Raw genomic sequence first — 26,551 nt, 5'->3', positions numbered from 1 at the left:
CAGCTCGGTCAATTTTACCAGTTTTCCTGTCAAAATGTTCGTGCTTTGGCCCTTAGCTTTAACCTATCGTGGAGAAATGGTTTGACGCAAATAAAAACACGTAACTTGCTTTTCACAAAAATTTTATATTGGCAAAGGAAACAGTAGGTAGTGTATTCTGCTTTAAGCAAACCCAACATAGGAACGGATTTACAAACAATTGAGAGGTGGATTATTAGCAAAACGCTTCAACATAAGTCTTTAAATAACAAGATTTTTAAAAACAATTTATGCATTTTTTAAAAACAATTTATGGCCAGGGTTTCAGAACACATCAGTCACATTAACCAGCTCACGCCGGCCTCACTGTCAGATACGTGAGAGCTTTCTGTCTGAGTGCAAGTCTACTTCCTTGAAAGATCTTTAGGTCAAATGTATTATAAGCAACAGGAACAAGAACAAAATAGGTGGTCCAACAGCTTTCCCTTCAATTCAGCTTCCAACAAAATGATAACTTATTTAGGTAATTCTTGCCCTAAGGTTATGCGTAGAGCTTTGTTAGGTATAAAGTGAGACAACAGGAAACATTTTCAATGAATGAAGAGCTTTCACAGCAACTGTCTATATCAATCACATTGTCATGACAACATAGATGACGAACTGAAACTGCATTTTTGTGCAGACTGGGAAGAAAGAAACCCCTAAAGAGAAGCCAAGCATATCGAGGTAGTAGAATAGCAACACGGGGCGGGGGGGGGCATTATCTTAATTCCCCTTTCAGTTTATTACAGCGCGTTAGTAAAATGGCTGAGGGACAAACGAGCGGGCGAACAAACACACGGACACATTTGCCACTGCTGGGGCGGCCTGCTTGGTATTTCAATCCTGGCATGACCGAGGACTGCACGAAACGATGGAACTAGTTTATCTAAGATAAGCCTATGATGCCACATTGACCTATTTGCTCTCCTTTTATTTTGTTGTTTATTGGTTGTTGCTTTGACAATAGATAAACGTTAGGCAATTTTTAACATGAGGCATAAGCTACAGTGTTGCTTTGTAAACTTCCGTTAATCACATTTGCTGCGACAAAATTTTAAACGGCTACAGAGTCATGAAGCAAAAGCTTTAAAATGACACCAGGAACAGAGATTACAGGCACTTCTCTCTCAAGGTTAATTTAGCACATTGAAAAATAACCATTTGTAAGTGAAAACAACTTCATTTCACCTCTGGATGTGCACCACCCAGATTAGTAAACCGCGGAACAGTGCAAACTATCATTCTAAGAGGAACTGAGTGCATACATTTTATGTGACGCCTTTTCCTTTTCTCTCTCTGCACTCAGGAAGGGCACCAACCGTAGCTCAGGCAGCTGGCTGCTTTTCAGAACTGCTTTCAGTCCTAAATCAAAACCTCATCCCTCCTCCAGATGGGCTGAAAAATCTGTCCTCTTCCATTATTTGGGCTGCCCTCCATTTGCATCTTTATTATACACCTCTGCTAAGACTTCGCCTCAACAAACAGAAATGGATGCAAAGTCAACATGTTGGGAACTCAAGGACTGAGTCCTTGAATGAAGCTCCCAACTTGGAAATGGAGTTGGTAGGGGGAGCACAGTCCCCAATGGATTCTGGTCCCTCAACAGCATGCAATCTGTTGACAGTAAGAGACCTCTGGGTGCTGTGAACCAGCCTCAGCAGCTCCACTGCTCGATGGCCAGTCACAGGGGATTACCTGAGCCCAGGCCAGCCACACAGGCAGAGCTGGAAATGCCATGGGGCTAGAAGCAGTCAGCCTTCAGAAAAGGCAAATTCTCAAAATAGTCAGTTCTCTGCCCCATTAAGTCAGGGGCAGGCACCCTTTTCTCCAAGTTGTCTACAGAAAATTAGTTTATCATTTTTCATTTTCTACATTTTGCTGGTTATTAGCTAGCAGCAGTAGTACAGTACAAAGCAGAAAGGCATAATATCTGCTTGGTACCTAATTACATATATATATGCATACGTATATACATATATACACACATATACATACACACACAGAGAAAATAATCTAGGTATAGTCTAGGTTACAATAAGAAAATTAACCAAATAAATGGCACAATCTACCAAGGGGGAAGTATTGTACTTCTGGCCTAGATTTGACCTTACATCTTTTCTCTGTACACCCTTCATATCCAAGCTTGGCAGCAAAATCACTTAATAAGTAATGAAAATGGTCGTGTTCAACTGACTACCCCATTCAAGTACATCCCAAAGAAAGCCAAGCAGCCTGGCTCCTTGCCTCCAACCACTGCTGAAACAGAAGCTTGCTAGAAAACAACCCAAATGTTTATTCGGGCTACTGAGAGCCCAGTGGAATTCTACCCAGTCAAGAGCTACGTCTGTGGGAGTTAGGTACTCATTTAGCAACAGGAAATATTCTATGATGTAGAACTTTATTTAAAAAAATCAAAAAAAAAAAAATAAAAAAATAAAAAAATCAAACTTCCCTTTTTACCTAGATTAAGTAAAGATGTGTGAGGTAACTGAATTTTACTTAACCCTCAACTGCCATTTGAATCGTGAGCTTCTGGGGCTCACTTTTGTGACTCGGTTGCCATGCTTTATCTAATAAAATTATCTCATAAAATATCTAATAAATCTAAATTTATCTAAAAATATCTAATAAAATTATGTGTAACACAAACTGTTCAAAATGTTAAAAATCTGCAAAGTAACAGGTTCAAAATCAAGCTTGGCTATTAACTGGCTGTGCTATCCGGGCAAAATGTTTAACATTGCAGGGCCTCAGCCTTCTCATCTGTAATATGGGGATGATAACTGATCTCACAGGGTTGATGTGGGAAATAAGTAATTCCACAAACTCCTATATGTTCATGGAATGAACCTGGAATTGCCTGGCTCAGTGCCTGATACATAGTAGGCTCACAGTAAATTTCTGTTGCGGCAGCATCAAGAAATCCCACGAACTAATAAGCACAAAAGTCAGATTGTAAAACTCGTTCACTCTGGCATGGCCAACAGCAAGAAGTGATGAGCTGGTTATTCTAATGGAGCCAGAATTTAAGGCTTCCATTATATCAGAAAATCTAGACCTCCAAAGAGCACAACTTTTTAGTCCTATTGAAATAGGGAAAAACATACTGGCCCAGAACTCTCCTTTGTCTCTGACCCTCATTTGTTTTCTTTTAAAGATTTTATTTATTTATTTGACAGAGATAGAGACAGCCAGTGAGAGAGGGAACACAAGCAGGGGGAGTGGGAGAGGAAGAAGCAGGCTCATAGCGGAGGAGCCTGATGTGGGGCTCGATCCCAGAACGCTGGGATCATGCCCTGAGCCGAAGGCAGACGCTTAACCACTGTGCCACCCAGGCGCCCCCCCATTTGTTTTCTAGCCTTACATTTTCCCAAACAGACTTGGCTCCAAAAGGAATTAACTGTAAAGCATCAAGTTATGGTCTGAGAATCAGTGGTGTGGATCCCCCCAACTATGTTTTAAGGGGTAGATGTGCGTACCGTGTGTAAAGCCCAATGTTTTATGCAAACGTGGGTCCCTGATGATAGTCTATAACTATGAATAACCTAATCAAAACTATTATTTTTCAAACATCTAGATGCTAGGCACTCTGCTAAGTGATTTACCTATATACTACCTTACATAACATTCATTAACAACCCTATATGTGGGATTGATCACTACTATTTGCTAGATGAGGACCCTGGGGCCCAGAAAGTTAAATCATAAAACAAAAACATCTACCAAGGGGAGATGCTTATGACATTTTCTCTGCTGCATTTACACTAGATGACAGGAAAATACCACCTCATGGCTGGGCACCAAGTGGGAGGGGAAGCCTTTAATTTCCCGCTTCCCCGAGCCTTGCAGAGTTTGCTTGGGCAGTAACCATGCCTATACTTCCATTCTTCACTAGCCTAGTCTGCAAACATCAAGCCTGGTAACATATTGCTCTGACAATATAGCATCTATTTAGCAAGTGCAGAAAAGATCATCTTGTTTCTGCTTATGTGAATCTCTTTTCTGTTGCCTGGATCATCTCGTTCTGCCTTCTCTGTTTCTGGACAGAGGTGGTGATGGAAGAAGTCAGACTGGTTACTTGAGGCACTAACCTCTCCTCAGTGGGGTGGATGGGCTGCCCTGTATCCGTCCAGCATCACGTGGGGGAATAATGTGTGCGACAGTGCAGATGGTAGGACTCATTTCTTGCCTGGCCTAATCTCTTCGTTCCATCACTCTGACATCCCATCCTCACGGCATTTTTCAGGCTCTCCGGGCACTAAAGGAATCACACTAGCACTAAGCAGGCTAAACAAGAGCTCCCCCTTACCTTCTTACCCACTATTCTTGCCCTATATTGAAATCTTTGGCCCACGGCAGCCGGGAGGGAAGGCAGTGCTTAGATAAAATCATGGATTCATGGTCTGTCTCCTTTAAAGAGATTAACAAGCCAAAAAGACACTTGGTCTGTTTTTTTAAAGGGTCTGCTTTTTGTACTGGCTTCTTTGCACTTTAAAAACAACCAGCCCTTCCTCGCGTGTTTCCACACATGCTAGCCAAGCTGTGATCCTTAGAACCCTGAGAAGAGGTGGCGTATGGAGGCTATGATGTGCCAAACTGAAAACCAATACCTCTGAAGGGTTAAAAATCATCCTGCCTCAAAATCCCACTCCTCACTGCACTGGGGAGAAATGAGATACACTTATAATTAGATTGTTGAGATAAATGCCTAAAACAGACTGTACTAAAAGACACCCCCTGAGTCATCTCTTCATTGAAAGAAAATATTCTTTCATCCCTGCTCTGTATAAGACATAGAAAATGGATTATTTTATCTTACCGTGGCTTATTCCATAACGTATGCCAAATCCCTTGTGTATCTTATATTGTTGAATTCAAACTGAAAGCCAAATGGAACCTGTGAAGATCAGTAATCTCAACGTGACTCTGAACTTCCTGTAAGCATCCAGTGGGGTAGATAGAAAAACCATTCGAGAACTGGCTCAAGAAACATAGTAAAATGTGATTAAAGCAAAAATGGCACATTTCTAGTACTGTTACTTCCCCCTTGGTACCTGGTAAACCACGTTAATAAATAAAGCAACTGGCTTTTCAGTAACGTACACTTAAATAGTTACAAACATACATGTAGAAAAAAAAGGATACAGTAGTGCAAAAAAATAAATTATTAAAACAGAAAGAAGGATGAACATTATTTTACACAATGCTGTATAAAACCTGAACCATTTGGAATGAGAACTCAAGTCAGTGAAATAACGCAACATTATTAGTATCTGTGCTTCACATTTCAACCACACACTTAACTATGCAAGAAAGAAAATTAAAGCAAAATCACTTTAAACTTTCAGAAAAGTTTATGTCGAAATCAAATTAATTTTTTTCTTCTGGGCTTTTAAACACCTCTGCTGAGCATGTAGTTGTGCAGCATGTCAAGAAGCATCTTAAGACAGAAAGTTTCAAACAGGCCCCTTGCTTTCGGTCTTTCTACACATTTTCTCTCTGTGATCAACAGCAGGGAAACGCCTGTTTGATACCTCCTTCTGTTAAGATGTTATTGCAATTAGATATATTTACAAGATGCCTCCCCCAGAGGTGGTGGGGGGTTGGGGGCTCCTCTTCGGCAATCCACTCTCACTAATTTTGGTTTCGGGACATAAAGGCCAGGACTCGCCGAATACCGTTCAGTCTATCCTTTAAGGATCTCATTGCTAGGAATGGGAGCTGAGCTCGGCTTTCCAGCGGAAGAACCGCTAACGTCCACCAGCACCAGGCTGGACCATTCGGGTTAACCTACAACAGAGAAACACAGCGGGTTCATCCCATTCCCACAGAAGTGAGATCAGTCTGGCGGTTTCCCAGGCCGCAAGGTAAACATCCCAGGTGGAACTGCTTCCGTGTATGGCAGACGCTGCTGATTACCCCCAGGTCTACCTCCCCTTCTCTGAGCTGAGCATGCAGGCACCCGGAAAGCAAAGGCTGCACTGCAGCTAGGGGAGGCCACAAGGCAAAGTTCTGGCTAATGAAGGGAAGTTCTGTGTGTAACTTCCGGGTCATGTGCTGGGAGCAGGGTGTGTGCCCTCTGCCTGACCCTTCCTCTCTTCCCCTCAGCTAGAGCACGAACATGGTGACAATCAGCCTTCTTCTATCAGGAAGACGGGGCAACATTCTAAGGATGGTGGAGCTTTGTGATGAAGGAGACTGGATCTCCGACTGATCTCATGGAACACAGCTGCCCTAGCCCTCTATCTGGTTCAAGCTACAGTTATTTTTAGTAGTTTTCGAAGCAAACAAATCAATATCCTAACAGATACCCTATACCTCCTAGCCAGTGTGATTCTGTGAGCTAGAATATCCACTACTCAGTCTGTTCCATTTCGAAGATTCTGTTTAGGTTCTTTGGACTGACCCATACCACATGTGGGCCTTCAATTCCCATGATCCCTTGGGCTTGGCATGTCTCTTAACTCCCTTTATTTCCCTGTTTCTGGCTAAAGGCAATATAGCCCACATATGCCATGTCACTCTACAAGGCCACAGCTAGCTTGTCCTCTGAAACCGAAGGCTATGATCCACAGCCCCAAAGCACAGCAATCCCACTTTGCAAAAATTCCAATTAGAAACCACACTCACATTAGAAATGTATTTGGTCCCCAGGTTTTTTTTTTTAGTAAAGAACTTTCCCGCCCCACATGAATCCTTCACTGAAATTCTGTTTGTCAGCAGCTTCTCAGGCACACATTTTAGACACTGGTGACTTATTTCCTACGAAGCCTGAAATGAGCTTTTGGCTCACAACTTTCAGAAGGCTGGTTTAGGACTATACAGAACCCCATTCTGGTGGGACCGCGTACACGCGGGACTATTTGTCTCCAAACTGGTTCACCTGATTCTCCCCAAACCTTGCTGCCTTCTTGGCTTCTCTGTGCCTCTAGCTTCTTTTGAATTCTTTCTTGTCCCTCACTGTGATCCGTAACAGGCTCTCCCTCCTATTATTAGTTCTGAATATGAAATTGACATATTCTAAACTTTCTTTCCCAGACCACTAACAAAAGATATTTAAGCCGATGTTAATACTTGCAGCTGTTTCTGAGAAATCGCCTCCCGAGGCTTAGAACATTCTTATTAATGGGACCAATGGGGCTGCAGCACTGACTGGATCAAACTGGATTTTTTTTTTTTGCTGCTGCTGCTGCTGTTGCCGCCAAAGCAACATGATAACAGTTCTAATAAGAAAGGAAATGAACCCAAGATTTCAGCTTTCTGTGTCATCAAGCCCTTATGAATCACTCTGTGGCATCTGTGTTTTCTCTTGTGGAAGATGCTGTATCATTGCTGATTGCTACCTTCTGCCTGACTGAGGAAGAATACTTTCCAGAAGGCGAAGGGGAACATTACACTTGATCATGAGCTTGCTCAGAGCTCTGATGTAGTCCTGAGTAACAGTGGCCCAGAGCCAGGAGCTGGGTCACTGGGAAGCACTGACTGGCCTTTCTCTCCCTTCAACATTCACAATGCCTTTGCATGGGGGGAAAGAGCCACCTTTGTGGTCTGGAGAAAGCAAGACATTTCAGCCCATTAGGGAACAGATTGGTGTTTTACAGCCCTAGATGCAAGAAGAAGACCTCCTCATTCACCTCCCTCATTTCAGAGCTGGGAGAAAGGCTGAAAAAGGAGAAGGGACTTACCCAAGCTCAAACAGCTAGAGCGATAAGGACCAGTCTCTTGGCAGAGAAATCAGAACATACATGTTCTATTTTACTAATGTGACAGAGTCGGGAATGAGCGAAAGTAGAGAATTAAGGAAGTCATGGAGGTATTGATGTAGGGGAGCCAGCTCAGAATGTAGGAGAGGTTATCATGGGCACATACTTGACTAGGTTATCTCCAGCCTTGTCCTAGAGAGAGAGTTTTGTCTGATTTATACCAAGCAAGCAAAGTTTGGTGAAACTGAACTATCTCCACTTTCCTGAAGAGCTTCTGATCTGCAGCTTGACCTCTCAAGTGGCCCTGCCCCCCAGGACACAGACTGATCTGGTAGAACGTAATGAACTGCTTTCTAGTATAATTCAGCCACGGGTTAATTTGCTCAGGACCTGCTCATCCCTGATGAGAACAATGACAAGGGTCTAGACCTACAAGGCTAAGCAGGGAGGGACCCAGGTGTGAGAAGATTCTGGGGTCTTGCAGTTGGGATCCTGTAAGGTAGCTGGTCCCATCTCCTAGCTGCTGCAGCAATGGGGGAGAAGGTTATGAGGCTCCCCAGAAGTGGAAACCTTTGGTCTCAGCTCCCAGTATACCTTTCTCTTAAGCGTGGCCTTTGCGTGAATCTTGTCACTCCCACATATTACCGTGGTGTGAATCTGGACTCCCACGGAAGGTTCTTCTGTTGATGGCATCTGTGTTCCCAATCTCTCACCTGATTTATCTCTCAAAACCTGTCTTGGATCCAAGTTCCTACTGCTTTACTTTATTACTCCAATTCTGACTTGGGATCCTTTGGGTCTCACCCATGACGCCCACTGCCCAGCCAAACAATACCAAATTGGGTCCATCTTCCTCTCTGTGCTTGATCAGCCAAATGGCAACCGTGCACCTGACTAATCCCAAACCAGAGGTTCTCTCTTCCGGTGGGGGCAGTCCTTTACAAAGAGACATTTTTACATACCTGGGGATCAGCATCTTTCTCTGGCATTGGACCAAAGTGAGTGAGTATCCGATTCTTCAGAGATGTTTTGAGCGAATGAAACCATGATGATGCTTGCTCATAGACACAATTATGTAATCCCATGAGCTCAGCATAATCGTCTCCTTGAACCTGAAAGTACCAAAGTGGAAATGAAGCACTGTGTACCTTCTCCACCACTCCCAAAGCTGCTGCTGACACTGATTCCCTTTGGGCAACCAGCCTGTCTCCCTAGGAAGGCTCACCCACCCGGCCTTCTCCTGTGTGGTGTGCGAAAGGCTCCTTAGCCAGATGATGGGTTGTGTGTAACCACTGCTGAGGGTGGAGGAAGGATTAAGGTTCCTCTGGGTAAATTAGCTGGAACAGCAAGACAGACAGAAAACCAGAGGAGCCAACTGCCTTGAGCGGAGCCATCCTGCCAAACTAGCTTACGCTGCTTTATGCCTCTCTCCTTTTCATGTTTTATATCTGGTTTCCCATTGCCCACTGGGAAAGGAGACATGAGTGCATCTGTGTCTCACTGTGTAACTCTATTTTGCAAGTCCAATACATTCATTCATTGACCAAACATTTACTAATCTTGTACTATGTAGTGAATGTGAATATAAATGAATATGGGATATTTACCTCTTCTACCCATTAGTCCAGAACACCAAGGACTAACTGGACATGTTATCTTTCTGCTTTATGGTATGACGGGTTATAAGCAAGAACTCTTAACCAGGCTGCACACTTAAAAATACAAATGTATGGGGGCGCCTGAGTGGCTCATTTGGTAAGCGTCTGCCTTCGGCTCAGGTCATGGTCCCAGCGTCCTGGGATTGAGCCCCACATTAGGCTCCCTGAGCCTGCTTCTCCCTCTCCCTCTGCCTGCCATTCCCTCTGCTTGTGCTGTCAAATAAATAAATAAAATCTTCAAAAGAAAAGACAAACGTACGTGTGAATCTACAATTATCTCAAAAGAAAAAAATTGGAAAATACGAAGAAATTGATACACAAAATGCACACATGTATATATTGCTCCGGATCTATCCCTTGGTGTCTCTAGCAGAGACCTAACTCCTAGGCTGAAGGGGCCCCAGGGCTGCTGGTCTGGTTTGGTATTTCTCATGCCTGAATACAACTCAGCAACTAAGCAGGGAAAGCCGGGACACGGGGTGCTCTGGGTGCCATTCTACAGTCAAACAGCAATCCAGCAGCACTCAATGTTGCTGTAACAATTTGGTGAGAAATCCCAAGGCCCCCAACAGTGCTGAGAAATTCTTTTGCAAACATCTTTGTGTGCCAGGCCACAGGGACAGCCTGGCTTTGGGATGCTTGGCACTGGCCACCCTCACCTTTTGGTCTTCGATGTATTCAATGTCAGCTGTATTGTAACCATCTCGATGGCCCTGATGGAGGACCCTGAAGCGCCTCTTGCCTATGCTGTCCACCACTGAGCGGCCGTCAGCAAAGAACTGAACATTCCTGATCTCCAGGATGCAGCCATATTCCGCGAACCTCCTTAATAGGGTATGAGTAAAGACGTAAATTCTTGAGTCATTTCTGTGGCCTGGCCCTGAGCCATTTCGGTAACCCCAGGCTGTGCCTCGAGGGACTTTTGCCTATTTGCCTGTCTGGGGTCCACGGCGGCAACTACACAACAGGCAGTGCCTGTGCAAAGAAAAATTTTTATGCAATAATATAACTGCTCCCATATATTGAGCATATACTATGTATTAGGTACTGTGCTCAGTGCTTTACGTGCATTAACTCACCAGTCCTCCCAACAAACCCAACGAGGTAGGCGCTATTATTGTACCCACTTTACAGATAAGGAAATTGAGTCACAGAAGTAACTTGCCCAAAGTCAAACTGGCTCTAAGGCAGGAGCCAGAATATAAACCCAGGCAGTGTGACTCCAGGGCCCACTGTCTTACAGTAAAACAAATTCTATAGTATATACCACTCGTTTAACAAAAGATTAATCCTGGGGTTCCTTTATGTAGGCAGCCTATTACATGGTATACTAGAGGCCAGGGAGACACTGGTCTCTACAAATACTCATGGTCACGAACTGACTAAATCTCAGGAGCTGTGCCTCCCCATCTCCTGGGAGCACCCCAAAGTAAACCCAAATCCCTCTCCACCCAAACCTCCCTTCAATCTACATAGTTCTCCACTTACCCCTTGACAGGATCTCCAAGGCACATGCCAAACTGCCTTGTGCCTGTCTCAATGCATCTACGAATCATCAGACGGTAACAAGGCTCAAAGATGTGCAGGGGACAAGGAACGGTGGGATAGGCCATAGTACACACGAAAATAGGCACGTTCTTATTTAAGCTGTCAGGAAGAGCAAATGACGTGGATTTCTCAAAGCAATGGAGCAGAACACAGAAAGGTTGGTCAAACGTCACCTTGTGGTTCCCCGCAGGAAGGCAAGGAGACCTCAAGTTTTGATGGCTGATAAAAAAATTTCTGAGATGCAACCGACACTTTGGGCTGAGTCCCATTACCTGGTGCGGAGGTTAGCCTAAGCGCTGACAGATTGGAACGGACATTCTCTACATTCTAATTTGGCTAAAGACATCCTCTAGTACCTTCACATTGTGGGCGATAGCTATACCTCAAAATTTTTTTTCATGCTCTCTACTCAGAACAATCTCTTCAGGGGCCGTGCTGGTGGTAAAAGTGGACCCAGCCCTCCAGGGGGATGGTGGGAAAATCTCTGCAAGGTCTCCAACAGCATCTCAAATTTGCGAAGCCTCCAGGAGATCTGCCTGGCAGGCCCCACCAGGAGGAGGAGGGAGCAACAGAGAGGCAAGTGTAATCTAGCCCAGTGATGGTCAAATGCTCCTGTGCATCGGTCCCCAGGGGCCCTTAAATCCCGACGACGGGCTGCAGGACCCCCCGAGATATCAGTATATTAGCTCTGGAGTTAGGACCCAGGAGTCTGCCCTTCCACAGGTGCCCATGAAGAAGCAGACACACAGCCTGATGGAAAACCACCAACCAGGCCAGCTCCTCCTGGATCACTGTTCTCTTCTTTGTCCAGTAAATCCAATACTGGAACTTATCAATAGGTGTAAGACCATCTGCCCAAATCCCCAAAGTATTAAGTTTAGGATTTCTTTAAATAGACATCCCTCCAGTATACTCCAGTGTTTATTAATAAGACATCACATGATATTGGAGAGACAGGCTCAGAGAAACTCAAGGCAAATTTAGGAATCAAAAATAAAGACGCCCTGAGTAGATCTACCATTAAGTCAATGAGGAAAGAAAAAGATTTAATTTCTAGCTTCTCAGGAAAACATATCATTCGAAGGGAGAGGCTCACTCAAACAAACCGGTGGCAGTTTAGAAATGTTCTCTACAGGGTGGGCAGAAAACCAGAGCAACTTTTGCCATCGGGAACCTCGTCCCCAGAATGCTGTGAGGATTCCACTGGGGATCGGGATTTGGGAGGGCAGCCGTAGGAGAGGCAGAAGTGAGAGACTGCCTCCTGCTTTTTCTCAGCGAGCTGTTCTTCCCGCCAGGCAGAGGAGGCCTACTTCATCACCATCCTCGCCCTCCATCTCCCATGTGCCCGGCAGCCGTCTCACTATTACCATGTATTAAGTACTTACTGTGCACTAGCTCATTTGATCTTCGTAATAAGTCCGTGAGGTAAGAACTGATTATTCCCAAGCTACAGATGAGGAAGCTGAGGTCCAGAGAGGTCAAGTGACTTGCCTAAGGCCCTGAAGTATACTCACTTTGTGGCAGAACTGTCACAAGCCCGGGTCTGGTGAGCACCAAAGTTCTCAACCTCCCAGCACCTTCTGAAGTATCTGCGGTCTTCTGTGCGCTCCGTAGGTGCCCCTGACTCAGCTACTCCAATTTACTCCTGCCAGCAACACCCAGTTGCCAGTGCCAAGATGCGACCTGTCAGTGGTCTGATTTACGCTTCTTCGGTGGTGTGTTGGTAAACGCTGAACAACTGGCTTTTGGTGGGGGGAAAGCTCTGGCTTATAGCATTTGCCAATTCCTATAGCATAGATACGCTCACCAAGGCCAATGTCAAGCTACCACCATGATATCACCAAGTAAGAAGTGAGGAAGAAATGTGCACATTCAGTTCTATGAGCTGCTGTGAGTGAAACCGAAAAAAGAAAAAAGAGAAACGTGCATATACATACTTAGAAAGCTCTTCCATTTCTTCTTCATAAAGCTGCCTTCGTTCCTTGAGTTCCTCCGGAAGGAATTTAGCTATTAGCTCTTCCATTATGACATTTTTGCTATATTTTCTGGATGCCAAACACTATGGGGGAACAGGGCAATGAGATATTATGCAGTCCTCAGAAAAACACAAAGCACTTCTGATGTAATCAGTAGAATAGTTGAATGACCCACATATTGGAGTAATTTGGACCTACGCATTAGCAGGTGATAACATCATAATGCGTATATTCTCTGGATGTTACATGTGACTAATTACTTTTATAATTAGGCAAAAATATTTTAACAAGGGAAAAAGACTTGCATTGAAGTTCTAAAAATCTCATAGCTTCCCTAAAACACTCAAATTGAGGTTATGTTCTTGTCAAAAAAGGTGGGGGGCGAATCCTTCCCTTTCCTTTTTCTGGTTACTGCATTTACAAGCTTGCAAAAATGGTCTCCGTCTGGTATATACTGAAAGCCTGGTCAAAAGGTTTGGGGAATGAAAAAGCCATTTTCAAACATTGATCTTTTCCTGACATGTCTCACCCCCACCGCACCCCACCCCAACACTTGGCTTCTGGATATTGCCAGTCTAATAATCCCCCCCAAGTTCAGCTAAAAACAAAACAAAACAGCTAAATACTGGTGATTTTGTCTATTTATCATCTAGGTTTATCTATATTATCATCTAGGTTATCACTGAAATTATAAACCATGATTTCAGAACGAAACTCAGGTCCATTTGTCACTATTGCTGTCCTCCCAAATACCCCTACTCCCTGCATATCCAGGGTTCTGGAAGCAGCGGGAATTCAACTGTGTGAACCAGACAATGGGAGTTAAAACATCTGCGAATTGCTTGCTATGGACACTACCCATAGAGACCCAGCAGGGGGAGCTCCTGAGTATAAAATTGCTGGTTTGAGACCATTTTCCCTTTCCCAGTAGGGGCTATGTATGTCTATCCTGCAGTGAACATGATTGGCATAAAATATTTCTCTCTCTTGAAAATGGTGTAAGTGCGCCCCTGTGTCAATACACAGAGATAGATGAGACTATTTTCTAGCCCCTGAGTCTGGAACCCCACAGCATCTGCTCTTAGGATGCCTTCTCAGCCACTGCCATCGCCTGACTGCCGAAGATCAACTGCTTTGCCCAGTCCCAGCCTTTGGGGAAAAGCGATGACTCAGGAGGTTGGTAATCCAGACTCCTCCGCTGATGCTAAAACAAAAACCCAGGAAAGGCACACACTAAAATGTTTGTTAACAGTGGTTTTCCCCAGGTGCTGGGCATATGAGTAGATCTTTCTTCTTTCTGCGTATTTGAATGTTGTAGTGTTCCCATGACACAAATGTATTGTTTAAGTACAAGGACCATGGGCTCCTCACCCACAGTCAGGCCAGCAGATCCCACCCCCTGACCTAGGCAAGGTGTGATGATGAGCCCCCTCTCCAACCCCACGCACACCCCCAGGGTTATCCTGGATGATTATTCCACTCCATTCCCTTAGTTCAAATGTTTGGCTGTTGGGAAAGCTCAACAGGTGACTTCTCTGGACTTAAATTCACCTAGAGATAGTCTTGCATCTCTGACCTCTCCTTGGGGACGACAGGGGTCAGGGAACATTAAGACTGACTGTAATGTGTCCTGCATAGGTCCCCAGGGGAGGGAAAACAGGATGGGCTCCCAGGTATTCCTGTGCTATAGGAAATTCCATCAGGTCCACCTGAAAAACAATGGTGACAGCCTGTGTGGTTCCTTTCAAAGGATCTGGAAGCTTCAGAGCTTTTCAAGTAGCCAAATATCTGCTAAGAATAACAGCAGCTCCTGGGGGTGGGGGTGGAACAAGGACCACACTGAAGGTCTGTGAGGTTTTTCTGGGGACCTGGGAGTGATCCCTTCAAACCACAGAATAAACACTGATGATGAGAAGACATCAGAGCTCATCTGGTCCAAACCCAGAGGGGACAGAGGACTCGCCTGAGACTGCAGTGGATCAGGAGCCATGATCGGCTTAGCACCAGCATCCCTGTTTATCATCAATTTAATACCTTGGTTTTCATCACAAATTAGTTTCACTATTGACAGTTGGTAAAAACCTAGATGTTGCCCCATCTTCCTGAAGGACTTTGTGAAGAGGGGAAGAGTAGCTCTAAGACAGGAAAGAAAGACAGATGGCCTGAGGCAGTATTTTGCCCTAGCACAGTGCACTGGCCTGGGATCCAACAGGACACCATTTTAGTATCAAATTCCAAATAAGCTAACCTACTCAAGAAAGAAAGAATGTCTTACCTGTGCAAGGCCATCTTTGCACAACGGACACTTTGCATTGTGATCTAGGCATCTTTCAAGGCATTTTAAACAAAATGTATGCCCACAAGGTGTTGTGACCGGCTCATAGAATAATCTGAAATTTAGGAATCAAAATGGAAGAAACATGCAATGAGACAAAAAATAAAAGAGCTGCTCAACGTTAAGGTTTTATAGCATTATTTGGAAAATTCTGTGTGTGTAAGGAAGGAGGGGTCTTTCCTTTTTAAAATAATTCCCTGCAGTTGTTGCACTTCAGAAAAGCATTTGCTTTTTTTATTTCTGAGCTGGATTTTAAAGCAATGCATCGTCAACATTAATGACATAGCTAGATCATTTTGTAACATCAGTTCTAGTCAGTCTCTTCCAACTGGCATCCAGATTGTTTTTCCCTGTCAGGTCCCAGAAAAATAAGAAATTAATGCCCAGAGTGTCTGAATAGATTACATTCTAAAATATTTAGCCAACCTGTTCACTGAAGGATATGTAAACACAGAGACAGATACACGCACAGATAAACACACACACTCTCACACATTTACTCATTTAAGTATTTTATATCATATATACAATGGGAAAAGACTTGGCTTGTTTGCTAACCTTGATTCCATTTTTCACCTAAGCAATGTTCCCTGCCTGAAGGATCTCAAAATTGTACCTCTAACAAATACATAACTGTCTTTTGTATGAATGGATCCTCTTCTTAGAGGCAGTAGATAATACTGTCAGTGTGCTTACTGACAGACACACACACACACATATATGTGTATATATATATACACATATGTATATATATACACATTTATACATACATATATATACATATACATATATATATATATACATATGTAGGTCTGCATCCATATACTTCAATTAGATCCTACTTAATTGCTTTGCAGGAGCTGGATAATTTCAAGCAATCTGGGGAGTCTTTTTAAAAGCTGTTCTATACATGGATTTACTTTGCTTAAAAAGAAAGGCTCACCTGCAGCAGGACCACTGATGGAGGCAGCTGAAGATGGTGGGTCGGAAGTGGGGCTCGCGCTCACCAAAGGACAGACAGAAGGGAAAGACAGATGCCTGACCAACCTATTCTGACCTCACAGGAGTGTTCAGACGAGAGGAAGAGGCAGCCAGCTGCACAGCCCCCTCGTGTGGCCAGGAGGTGCAACAACAGCCTGGCGCACACAAGCCAGGCTGAGCAGAACAATCAAAATGTCAGAGCTGAGAAGTACCCCGGAAAAAATTGAACCCACCAACCAGAATGAAACTGAGGTCCAGAGGGGAGGAAGTCGCTTATATGTCAGCAGATGACAGTCTATCCAATTTCCACCTTCCAGTCGTGTGCTCTTTCTGTTAAAACAGTGATTCTCAACCTCTCCTGTGTGTGAGAATTACCTGGGGAGCTTTTTCTTAAAATAGCTTTATGGTCCATAGTCTCTCGTGTTTCATTCCCCCTTCTGAGACTATGGACTATGAGAAGCAAACTGAAGACTTCAGAGGGGAGGGGGTGGGGGAATGGGATAGACTGGTGATGGGTAGTAAGGAGGGCACATATTGCATGGTGCACTGGGTGTTATACGCAACTAATGAAGCATCGAACTTTGCATCGGAATCCGGGGATGTACTGTATGGTGACTAACATAATATAATAATAAAAAAAAAAAAAGATGTGGTATATAAACACAATGGAATATTATTCAGCCATAAAAAGAATAAAATCTTGTCATTTGCAACAACATGGATGGAGCTAGAGAGTATTATGCTAAGCAAAACAAATCAGTCTGAGAAAGACAAATACCATATGCTTTCATTCATATGTAGAATTTAAGAAACAAAACAAATGAGCAAAGGGGAAAAAGAGAGAGAGAGGCAAACGAAAAACAGACTTTCAACAGACTGTAGAGAACAAACTGATGGTTACCAGAGGGGAGGTGGGTGGGGAGATGGGTGAAGTAGGTGATGGGGATTAAGGAAGGCACTTGCTGTAATGAGCACTGGGTGATGTATGGAAGTGTTGAATCACTATATTGTACACCTGAAATTAGTATCACACTGTATGTTCACTGACTGGAATTTAAATAAAAACTTAAAAAAAAACCAGGGATGTACTGTATGGTGACTAACATAATATAATAAAAAATATTATTATAAAAAATAGCTTTATGGATGTATATATAATTGACATGCATAAACTGCACATACTTAAAGTTTACAATTTGCTAAGCTTTAACATATGTGCACACCTATGAAACCATCTCCACAATCGAGGTCATGAACACTGCTCGTCACCCCCAAACATGGCCTCATGTCCCTTTGTAAACCCTACCTCCTGCACCTCCCCCCAGCCAGCCCCCACCATCCCCTGGGGAACTTGTAAAAACTACGCATGCCAGGGAGCACACCTGCACAGATTCAGATCCTTGGTCCAGGGTAAGGGCCAGGCACCAGGACTTTTTTAAAAGCTCCTGGGTGGTTTTAATGCGCAGCCAGGATTGAAAATCGCTGTATTACACAATCCTACTAATCTCTGCATAGCTGAATCTTCTGTATTGGTCTCCAACCCTAATTATCAGGGCTACCTGCAGAGCTTTAAAAACACAGACACGTGAAACTCCACTGGATAAAGTCTGCGATTCAGCGGGTCAAAGGGGGGGACAGAGATCTGATATTTTTAACAAGCCAATGAAAGACTAGCAGCTGCTGGCACATTCCCCTCTTTCTTTCTTTCTTTCTTTTTTTGTGTGTGTGGTTTTTAAACATCTTTATTTTTAATTATAAAACATTTCAATATACAGAAAAGTCATAAAGTAACAGATGAGGATGTGCCCCCCCCAAGATTAAGTGGGCATTAACATTTTGCCATATTTGCCTCACAACCCTCTCTTTTTATTTTTTTATTTATGTATTTTTATAATAATTTTTTATTATGTTATGTTAGTCACCAGAAAGAACGATTACCCAACATTTGCAGCAACATGGACGGGACTGGAGGATATTATGCTAAGTGAAATAAGTCAAGCAGAGAAAGACAATTATCATACGGTTTCACTCATTTACGGAACATAAGAAATAGGAAGATCGGTAGGAGAAGGAAGGGAAGAATGAAGGGGGGAGTACACAGAAGGGGGAATGAACCATGAGAGACTGTGGACTCTGGGAAACAAACTGAGGGCTTCAGAGGGGAGGGAGGTGGGGGACTGGGATAGGCCGGTGATGGGTATTAAGGAGGGCACGTATTGCATGGAGCACTGGGTGTTATACGCAAATAATGAATCATGGAACACTACATTCCCCTCTTTCTTGATTAAAAAAATTCTAGCGGAATTTGAGGGGAAGGCATCTCGTGGGAAAGAAATGAATAGTTTCTTGAGAGAAATCAGTTTAAATTTAACAAGCAATCCACAAAACATATTCTCACTTATTCATTCAGCAAACATGCTCTGCATGCTGACACAGAGCTAGGTGCTGGCAATGTGACAAGTACAAGAAGGCATCTGATTTCTAGGAGACAAGAGGCCAGACATCAAACAGGTCATTGAAAAGGTGATATTTGTTTATTAAGTCCATACCAGTACAAATAAAAATTGTTCAAATGTTGAAATTTAAAAAAACAAGCAAATGAAGGTCTGGAATAGGAGAGACTTTTGATAGATTCACTTTTTCTACTTTTTGAATGTTATATTCCTGTTTTAGAAAGTAGCTCATTTGTTTAACAGAATTAATACATTTTAGTTATTAAATTGGCCAAAAAGTAAGATTAATTTTCAAAAACACTATGATGGAGGTCCTAACCAGTGTACCAAGGCAAGAAGAAAAAAATGAAAGTATGAGGATTAGAATGGAAAAAACCAGATCCATCATTATTCGCACATGGTGTGATGGTGAACTGGTCAAATCTAAAAGAATCAACACGGGGGCTGGGTGGCTCAGTCAGTTGAGCGTCCAACTCTTGGCTTCAGCTCAGGTCATGATCTCAGGGTTATGAGATCAAGCCTCGTGTCAGGCCTTGCGCTCAGCATGGAGTCTGCTTAAAGACTGCCTCTCCCTCTCCCTCGGCCTTCCCTGCCACCCTTTCTCTAAAACACTTAAATTATTTTTAAAAATTAAAAAATCTACTGAATGATTATTAGAATTCATAAGAATTGATAGTATTAGCAAGGATGTTAGATAAATATACAGACACACACAATTGTATTTTATACACCAGCAAAAAACATAAGAAAACACATTTTTAAAAAGGTAACATTTACAATCACGTTTAGAAATTAAGTGCCCAGGAATAAATCCAACAAAAGTTGTACGAGACCTCTGATGGAAAGAACTATAAACACCTCATGGAAAGCAAGTAAAGAAGACCTAATTAATTCTGATAAAAATCCCAATGGCTTATTTCACATGTTTGTTTTTATGGAATTTGACAAGTTGATTTTTAAACTGTATAAGGCAAGGCAAAGGGTAAGAGGAGCGGAGACACTTCTAGGAGCAGCAATGTGAGAGGACTTGCTCTATCAGATGTCAGACCTTATTATAAAGCTCTAGTGATTAAAACAGTATAGGGCTAGCACAAGGACAAATAGATCTGTGAACAGAATAGAAAGCCCAGAAATAGACCCAGACCCAGATTCTTGATTTATGACAGCTGTGGCACTTCAAAGCAGAGGGGGGATTTTCAATACATGAATAGCATTCTCAATAAATGCCATTTGGGATAGTTGGCTGTCCATATGGGAAAATGAAGTTGGACTGTCTCTCACACCCTACACAAAAATCACTTCCCTGTGGGCTGGAAAGGCAAATGTGAAATAGTGAAGCTTTTAGAAGACACAATAGAATATCTTGATGACCTCAAGGTAAAAGAAAAAAGATTTCTTAGGCATGACATGCACAAGAAAAAAAAATGCCACTTACTATAAATGAAAAGATTGATAATCTTCATTGCATTAAAATGAAAAACTTGGGAGTTCATCAAAAGATGCCATTAAGAGAGCAAAAGGCAAGCCACACGTGGAAGGAGGTATTTGCAACCCACATGCCTAACAGAGGACTTGTGTCTACGACACGCATAGAGGTCCTATAAGTCCGTAAGAAAAAGAGAGAGAACCCAATCAAAGATGGACGAAGACTTATATGCGCCAGCCTACACAAAAACTGCTCATAGCAACACTGTCCATAATAGCTCCAAACCAGAAACAACCCACATCGGCACCTATAATAGAGCTGATGAGGCACCTGTGGCAGAGTCATACAGTGGGCCGCTACACATGAATGAAAATGAACAAAGTCCACCAATATGCAATAACATGAATAAACCTTAATCCGGTGGAAAAGAAGCCAGAACAAAAAGAAATACGTTCTTTTACACCATTTAGAGATGCATACATGGGCGGTAAAACTGTTTTTAGAAAGAAGAGAGAAAAGCCAAGAGAGTGGTTTCAGTGGGCAAGGGGCAAGGAGTCGTGATTCGGAAGTGGCACATAGGAGGCTTCTGGGGTCCTGGCCATGTTTTATTTCTGGAACTGAGAAGGACTGCTTGAGTATCCTCTCTACAGAATTTTGTTAAGAGAATACAATTTTAATTTTATGTACTTTATCACCGTGTGTATTTCTCACAAGGGTGATTTGCAGGCTCATTGGGAAACCATTGCTGTGATCTCCTGGAGCAGCCAGATCAGAAGGTCTCACTTCCTCCGTAATTTGAGTCCTGTGAATCTGCAACCTTGTTACACATTAGTCAATGACACCAATGATGACAATGATTGAGGAATCTGTACCTGCTAAACTTTTTCCTGAGAACTTCGAAATCAGGCCTTTTGTAAAACAGCAGTGATATCGCTGGCTAATTAACTGCAATAAATACTGACATTTAATGAGCAGATGAACGAAACACACACGAAAGGAAACAGCATCTCTTAGCAAGAACTGTGCTTAAAAAGCCCCCGATCTGAGTGGTCGCAGACAAGAAGGCTGCCACAGAAGCTGCATAATGACTGCTTTGAAATAATTCAAAGTTCAGATGCTCAGAATATATCACGTTTCAAGACTCAGTTCGCTTCAGGGCTACTCTGCCCCTCTACAAAGGCTCATGGAGTAAAGTGACAAGGAACAGGTAGAGGATATTTCTCTTGCTATTCTTGGTGTATGTAATACTGTTTTCATATAAATTAACTTCATATATTACTACTGAGGAAATTAAGACTCAGACAGGTTAAATGACTTGCCCAAGGTCACACAGCTAGCTAGGAAGTAGCAGAGCTTGGGGTGTGGAGTCACACCTTATTCCCAAGCTCATCATCCTTCTCCACCATATGACACAGCTGCGACAGTGCACACACCTATGTCTAGAACAGACATCATCCATCTGTGTGTAGACACACGTACTGACAACACAGTTCTCTCTCTCCCTCTCTATCTCCCCACCCCAGAAAGAGAGAGAGAGAGAGAACTCTGTATATATAGATAGAGCTAGAAATAGGTACATACTTGAAGTCCTCTCCCTTTTATTTACCACTTTCGGTAGCGATTGCAGGAAACACTTCAGGGAGGCATTTATAAATCAGAGTAGAGCCAGATTTTCTCACAAGAAAGCATTTTACATTGTCACAGTGGTAGAGTAAACAATAGTAATAATAAATGCTTTCAGTTAGATGTCAGCCCGGATAAAATGTTTGGCTTGTCTGGAAATAGCTATCTTTTCCCACCAGTTACATCCTTGTATTGTGTTCTTTTGCTGCTATCAAATGAGAGTGAAGAGGGGATGAGAAGGAGGGGGGTGGAGAAAGAGAAAGAAAGAGAGAGAGGGAAGGAAGGAGAGAGACAGTGGGGGGGGGCGGACTCCTTAACACCCAGCTATTTGAGTACCTAAAACTAGGTTAAATACAAAGTTTTCATTTCAATTGGCAAAGAGGTCACTGGGCCATTAGGTAACTGGTTCAAATATCAAACATTCTTGTTCCACATCTCAAAATATCTTTGTCACCCCAAAGGCGCTGTTCCACAACAGCCCCAGAGGTGGCCCCCAGTGGCGAGAGTATCCAGCTGGCTAAATCTCAAGGGAAGGTTTCCAGTCACAAAAGACTGAGGGGGCAGAGTTCTGAGGGGTTGGAATTAGGAAACAAATTCCCTCAACAGAGCTCTCCCAATCCAGCCAGGGGGACTTGGGAGATTGGAAAGTGTCTCATTAATGCACACCCCAATTCTTGTCCCATTCACCTTTTCCACCCTTTTCCCTGCAAGACAGACAAGCTGCTCCTGAGTTTCCCTCTAGAGTAAGACGAGCCTCACACTCCAACTTGCCTTCTACTAATGCAGCGCCACAGAACTAGATTTCATTCTAGAAACTTGTAGAGGAGGTACAAATGTTTAGTTTCATGACCCAGCGGATGGTTTGAAAATATCTCAACCCTTAGACACCCTCTCGTCCAAAGACATGTGAGGATCATAATAGAACCTAATAATAATCTTAATGACAATAAAAAGGAAAAAAAGCACTAGAGAGGTGGAAACAGGAACTTCGTCAAGACTGTATTCAAACTAAAGCATGTATATGAAACAGCCTCTGTCAACATCGGATCTCTGACTTACAGACAAAGCCTGTTGCAAGGGGAACTACATGCTTCTGACCAAGGGCTACAGGTTTTTTTTAAAGATTTTATTTATTTATTTGAGAAAGAGGGAGAGAGCACCAGTGGGGGGAGGGGCAGGGGGAGAGAAAGAGAGAGAGAGAGAGAAGCAGACTCCCTGTTGATTGGGGAGCCCGACGAGGGTCTCAATCCTAGGAACCCGGGCTCATGACCTGAGCCGAAGGCAGACAGTTAACTGACTGAGCCACCCAGGCACCCCAAGGGCTACAGTTAAGAGCCTTGAGGTCAGAAATGCTCTCTGGACTAGGCAGGCTTCTTTGCACCCTGAAGCAGTTGGAGTCTCCTTAAAACCTATACGTAGCCTATATGACAGCTACCCCAGACAAAGATGGGCTTTTGTTTTGAAGTCTCATTTAGAACAGAGGGGCAGGATAAGGGAAATAATGGCTTTTAAATTCAGGGTGAGCAAACCAGAAGGGGGTCTTATCCTCTTGGTGTTTATTTCTTGGAGTAAATTTCTAACCCTTTTCTGAAGCCCCCTGTTGAGATCAGGGACAAACAAGATGAAAGGGAGAAAGCAGAGGAAACAGAACAAAAGAACTTCAACCTCAGGATTCTGAGCCCTCAGCAAAAACACAAACAGGATGAGTCTGTGTGTTTGATTTTGCGTTGGCTGGATGTTGGGAGGAGTATTAAGGAGGATACGTTCAGCAAAGACCTGGGCTTTCTGAACAAGCTAAACCAATCTGGCAAAGTCTGACACCTGAAAGACTGTGGCTTAGAGGCACAAAGGCAGAGGCCCATTTCTCCGCTTGGAAGCAGAGTTTCTGCCCCGTACCTTGGCTCCTCCATGACCCACGTGACGTTTTGTTGTGAGGAGGACAGAGAGATGGCCAAAGGGAACTGGTTACATAGCCCACCCCACTCTTACCCACTCCACCTAAAACTCCCCGATCGTATCTGGAAGGCGTTCTTTCGGTGCTGTGGCATTCATCTGCCGGACTGTTCGTTTTCAGGCCTGCCCAAGTGCAGGAACAAATCTGACAATTCAATTATTTTTAAGAGAGAGAAAAAGTATATGTCCAGGTCATGGCCTCCTTACTCATTTTTATGTGGACCAGAAAAGTCCTTCCAAAGATGAATGCATGTGATTGATATGGAAGGCATACGTGCTTGCAAAGGGCAAGAAACCATCTCAGGATCCTTGGGTGGCTGGATCCCACTGTGTGGTAGACCACAGGATTTTTCCTGACATCTCTTGGGCCAACCATCTTAACAACTTTAATGCAAATGTCTCAGCCTTCTTTTAATGCTATTTTGGGGAAAAAAAAGACACTTTTTAGACTCTACTGAAATCTGTGGACCTTTGTTTGGAAATACACACACACATACACACACACATACACACACACATATACATTTTTACATACAACTTCAAGGAATTCACAGATCTATCAGAAGCCATACATAGAACTTCCTCAGGGGTCCACGGGCCTAAAGTTAAAGAATCTCTGGTCAAGAAAAAGAGTTAACATTTACGGAGTATTTAATATGTCCGGCACTATCCTATGTGTTTTAAATAGATTCCCCCGATTAATCATAACAACCTCATAGGGTAGGTACTACTCTTCTCTACTTTACTGATGAGAAAACAGTGGCAGAGAAAATCACTTGCTCTAGGTCAGACAGCCAGTAAGTGGCAGAGCCAGGGTTCAAGCCCAGGCCTTCTGGCTTTGGAGCTCCTCCTACACAAAGTCATAGCTGTGAAAGGAAAAAAAAACTAAAGTACTTTTTTTTCACACACCCCAAGCTTGTATCAGCTTCCTTTTTTTCTGAGGGGGTTGAGTAGGTGTGTGGATAATTTGTTTCCCCACTGGGTACAGAAGGGATGTCTGGCCAAGAAGTACATGCCTACTACTAATATCGTTCAAAACAAAAACCAGTCAGGCCCTCTACTTGGCTTCCAAAGAATAGGCCTATGGCATTGATGTCAGCCCTTGAGCTTTGAGATCTTGATCCAGTAGTTGAGATTAGTTCCAGGGTCATGAACTCAAATACCTACAAGGTACCAGGAAAGTAATGCAAATATAAGACACAGGCAGTTGGGAGAGAGGGGAACCATGGCCAACTGGAGAGTGTATGTCCTATCTCCAAACATTCACATTTAACAACAACAACAACAAAAATCCCATGAAGGCCAAACTAAAGACATTCAGTGTGTGGCCATCAGTCTGTGATCTCCGAGTAGACCATTTCCTTCCCACTTTTCAGGTATTTCCAAGTCAGGAGTGCAGGGAATATAATCTGTAAGCAAGGGACACATGCTAGCCCGTGCGACAAACAACAGCATGATTTTCATTCTGTTAGAATCAGGCTTTTCCGTGTTAACCAACCGTACAAGAGGTCACTAGCCGAATGGTCCAGACTCCCCAGAAGAAGAAGGCTCAAGCAATAAGTGAAAGTCCCCATCACATACCTCATACATAGGGCACATTCAAGGTCAGATGCATCCACAAAAGACGGCAGTGGAGCACTGGCAGCAGCCTCAGCCCCCTGCTCAGCTGGAGGATCTGTGATTTAGAAAGCAGTACGTCAGAGGGGGACCAACCTCATTTTCACAGACAGCACTTCCGAGGCAACAGAATCCCATTAGTTTTTCAGCTTGCCGCTCTCACCCTGCCTCCCAGAGGGTAGATTCAGTGGCCACCTGAGCCACCCGGATTGGGATACCCTGAAGGAGGCTCTGGGAGGCTTCCAGCAGCCCCAAAGAAGGAAAATGTGAGCCTAGGAATGTCCAAGAGCCCTGGGGACTCAACTCCAGTGCAACAGGCACCTCACTCAACAGCCGCAGGGGCAGCGGCAGCAATTCCATGGCCCAAGCCAGGCCTTCAAGGCTGCTACTGAATCCTGGCACTGCCAGCCTGTCTTGGAAAGACGTGAGGCTGCAGCTGCTGCTTCTGAAGCCTACCTCTGGGCCCCCAGCTGGGAAGGAGGTGGGCCAGGCCTGATGGCACCTCCCTGCTCCTCCGTGCCTGGAATGGAGACGAGGGTGAGGGCAGCTGGCCATCAAGGGCGTGAGGTATCATGATGCAATATGGGGCCTGACCTTACAAGGCTTTGGCTCTTCCTTACTATTAGTGAACCCCAGCAGTACGCTAGGAACCACGTGGGCTCTCACGGAGGCCTCACGCGCCCTGAGGTGGCACGACTCGGTGCCACAGCTGGGCCGCGCGCCCGGAGCCCACGGAGCCGCAGAGCCCACGGATGGAGGCCAAGTAACCCGCAGACACTGCTGCGCCCTGGCACCGCCTCCAAGCCCCTCTCTCCCTGGGTGGAGTCAGTACCTGGCTTCGAGGCTTTCGTAGGCATCTCTGGGTCTTGGGTTCCAATTTGAAAATGCTTCCTTTTCTTTTCTTGGCATTTGCCAGCCTTGGTGGAGGCAGCTTCTGCAGAGGCAGCGTCCCCCTTCTCCTCCTCGTCTCCTGCCTGGCCCTTCTGGTCGCCTTGCTGCCCCTCCCCCTCTACTTTAACTGGGTCTGCCAGACTGCCGCCGTCTCCCCCCGCCGCTGCTTCCTCCTGACTAGAACAGTGTGGTATCTCCGGGTTTTCCTGGACGAAGAAAGAGCCAAATATCAGTATCACCTTAGGACCAGCATCGTCCTCTGACATTGCTACCCACCGGGGACAGAGAGAAAACTACGCAGCCCTGATCACTGAGTGCACACACAGCTTTGCTGGAGGGCAGTCGGAAGACATATTTCATACCTCT

At 44.1% G+C, this 26,551-nt stretch overlaps 1 protein-coding gene across 1 annotated transcript in view; it reads right to left on the bottom strand.

Moving 5' to 3' along the window:
* Positions 1-105: 105 nt before the first annotated feature.
* LONRF3 (LON peptidase N-terminal domain and ring finger 3) overlaps positions 106-26,551 on the bottom strand; it is a 40,286-nt gene continuing 13,840 nt past the window's right edge. The window contains exons 5-12 of the mRNA XM_034649044.1: positions 26,127-26,391; positions 25,259-25,352; positions 15,182-15,296; positions 12,868-12,989; positions 10,871-11,029; positions 10,042-10,207; positions 8,687-8,836; positions 106-5,811 (exon numbers count right to left, since the gene is read on the bottom strand). Of these exons, the coding sequence (XP_034504935.1) occupies positions 5,656-5,811; positions 8,687-8,836; positions 10,042-10,207; positions 10,871-11,029; positions 12,868-12,989; positions 15,182-15,296; positions 25,259-25,352; positions 26,127-26,391 (1,227 nt within the window). The 3' untranslated portion in view covers positions 106-5,655. The remainder of the gene's footprint in view (positions 5,812-8,686; positions 8,837-10,041; positions 10,208-10,870; positions 11,030-12,867; positions 12,990-15,181; positions 15,297-25,258; positions 25,353-26,126; positions 26,392-26,551) is intronic.

The sequence above is a fragment of the Ailuropoda melanoleuca genome, chromosome X (genome assembly GCF_002007445.2).
Source record: "Ailuropoda melanoleuca isolate Jingjing chromosome X, ASM200744v2, whole genome shotgun sequence".
Taxonomy (NCBI): Eukaryota; Metazoa; Chordata; class Mammalia; order Carnivora; family Ursidae; genus Ailuropoda; species Ailuropoda melanoleuca.
This window is presented reverse-complemented; position numbering and strand designations above follow the sequence as displayed.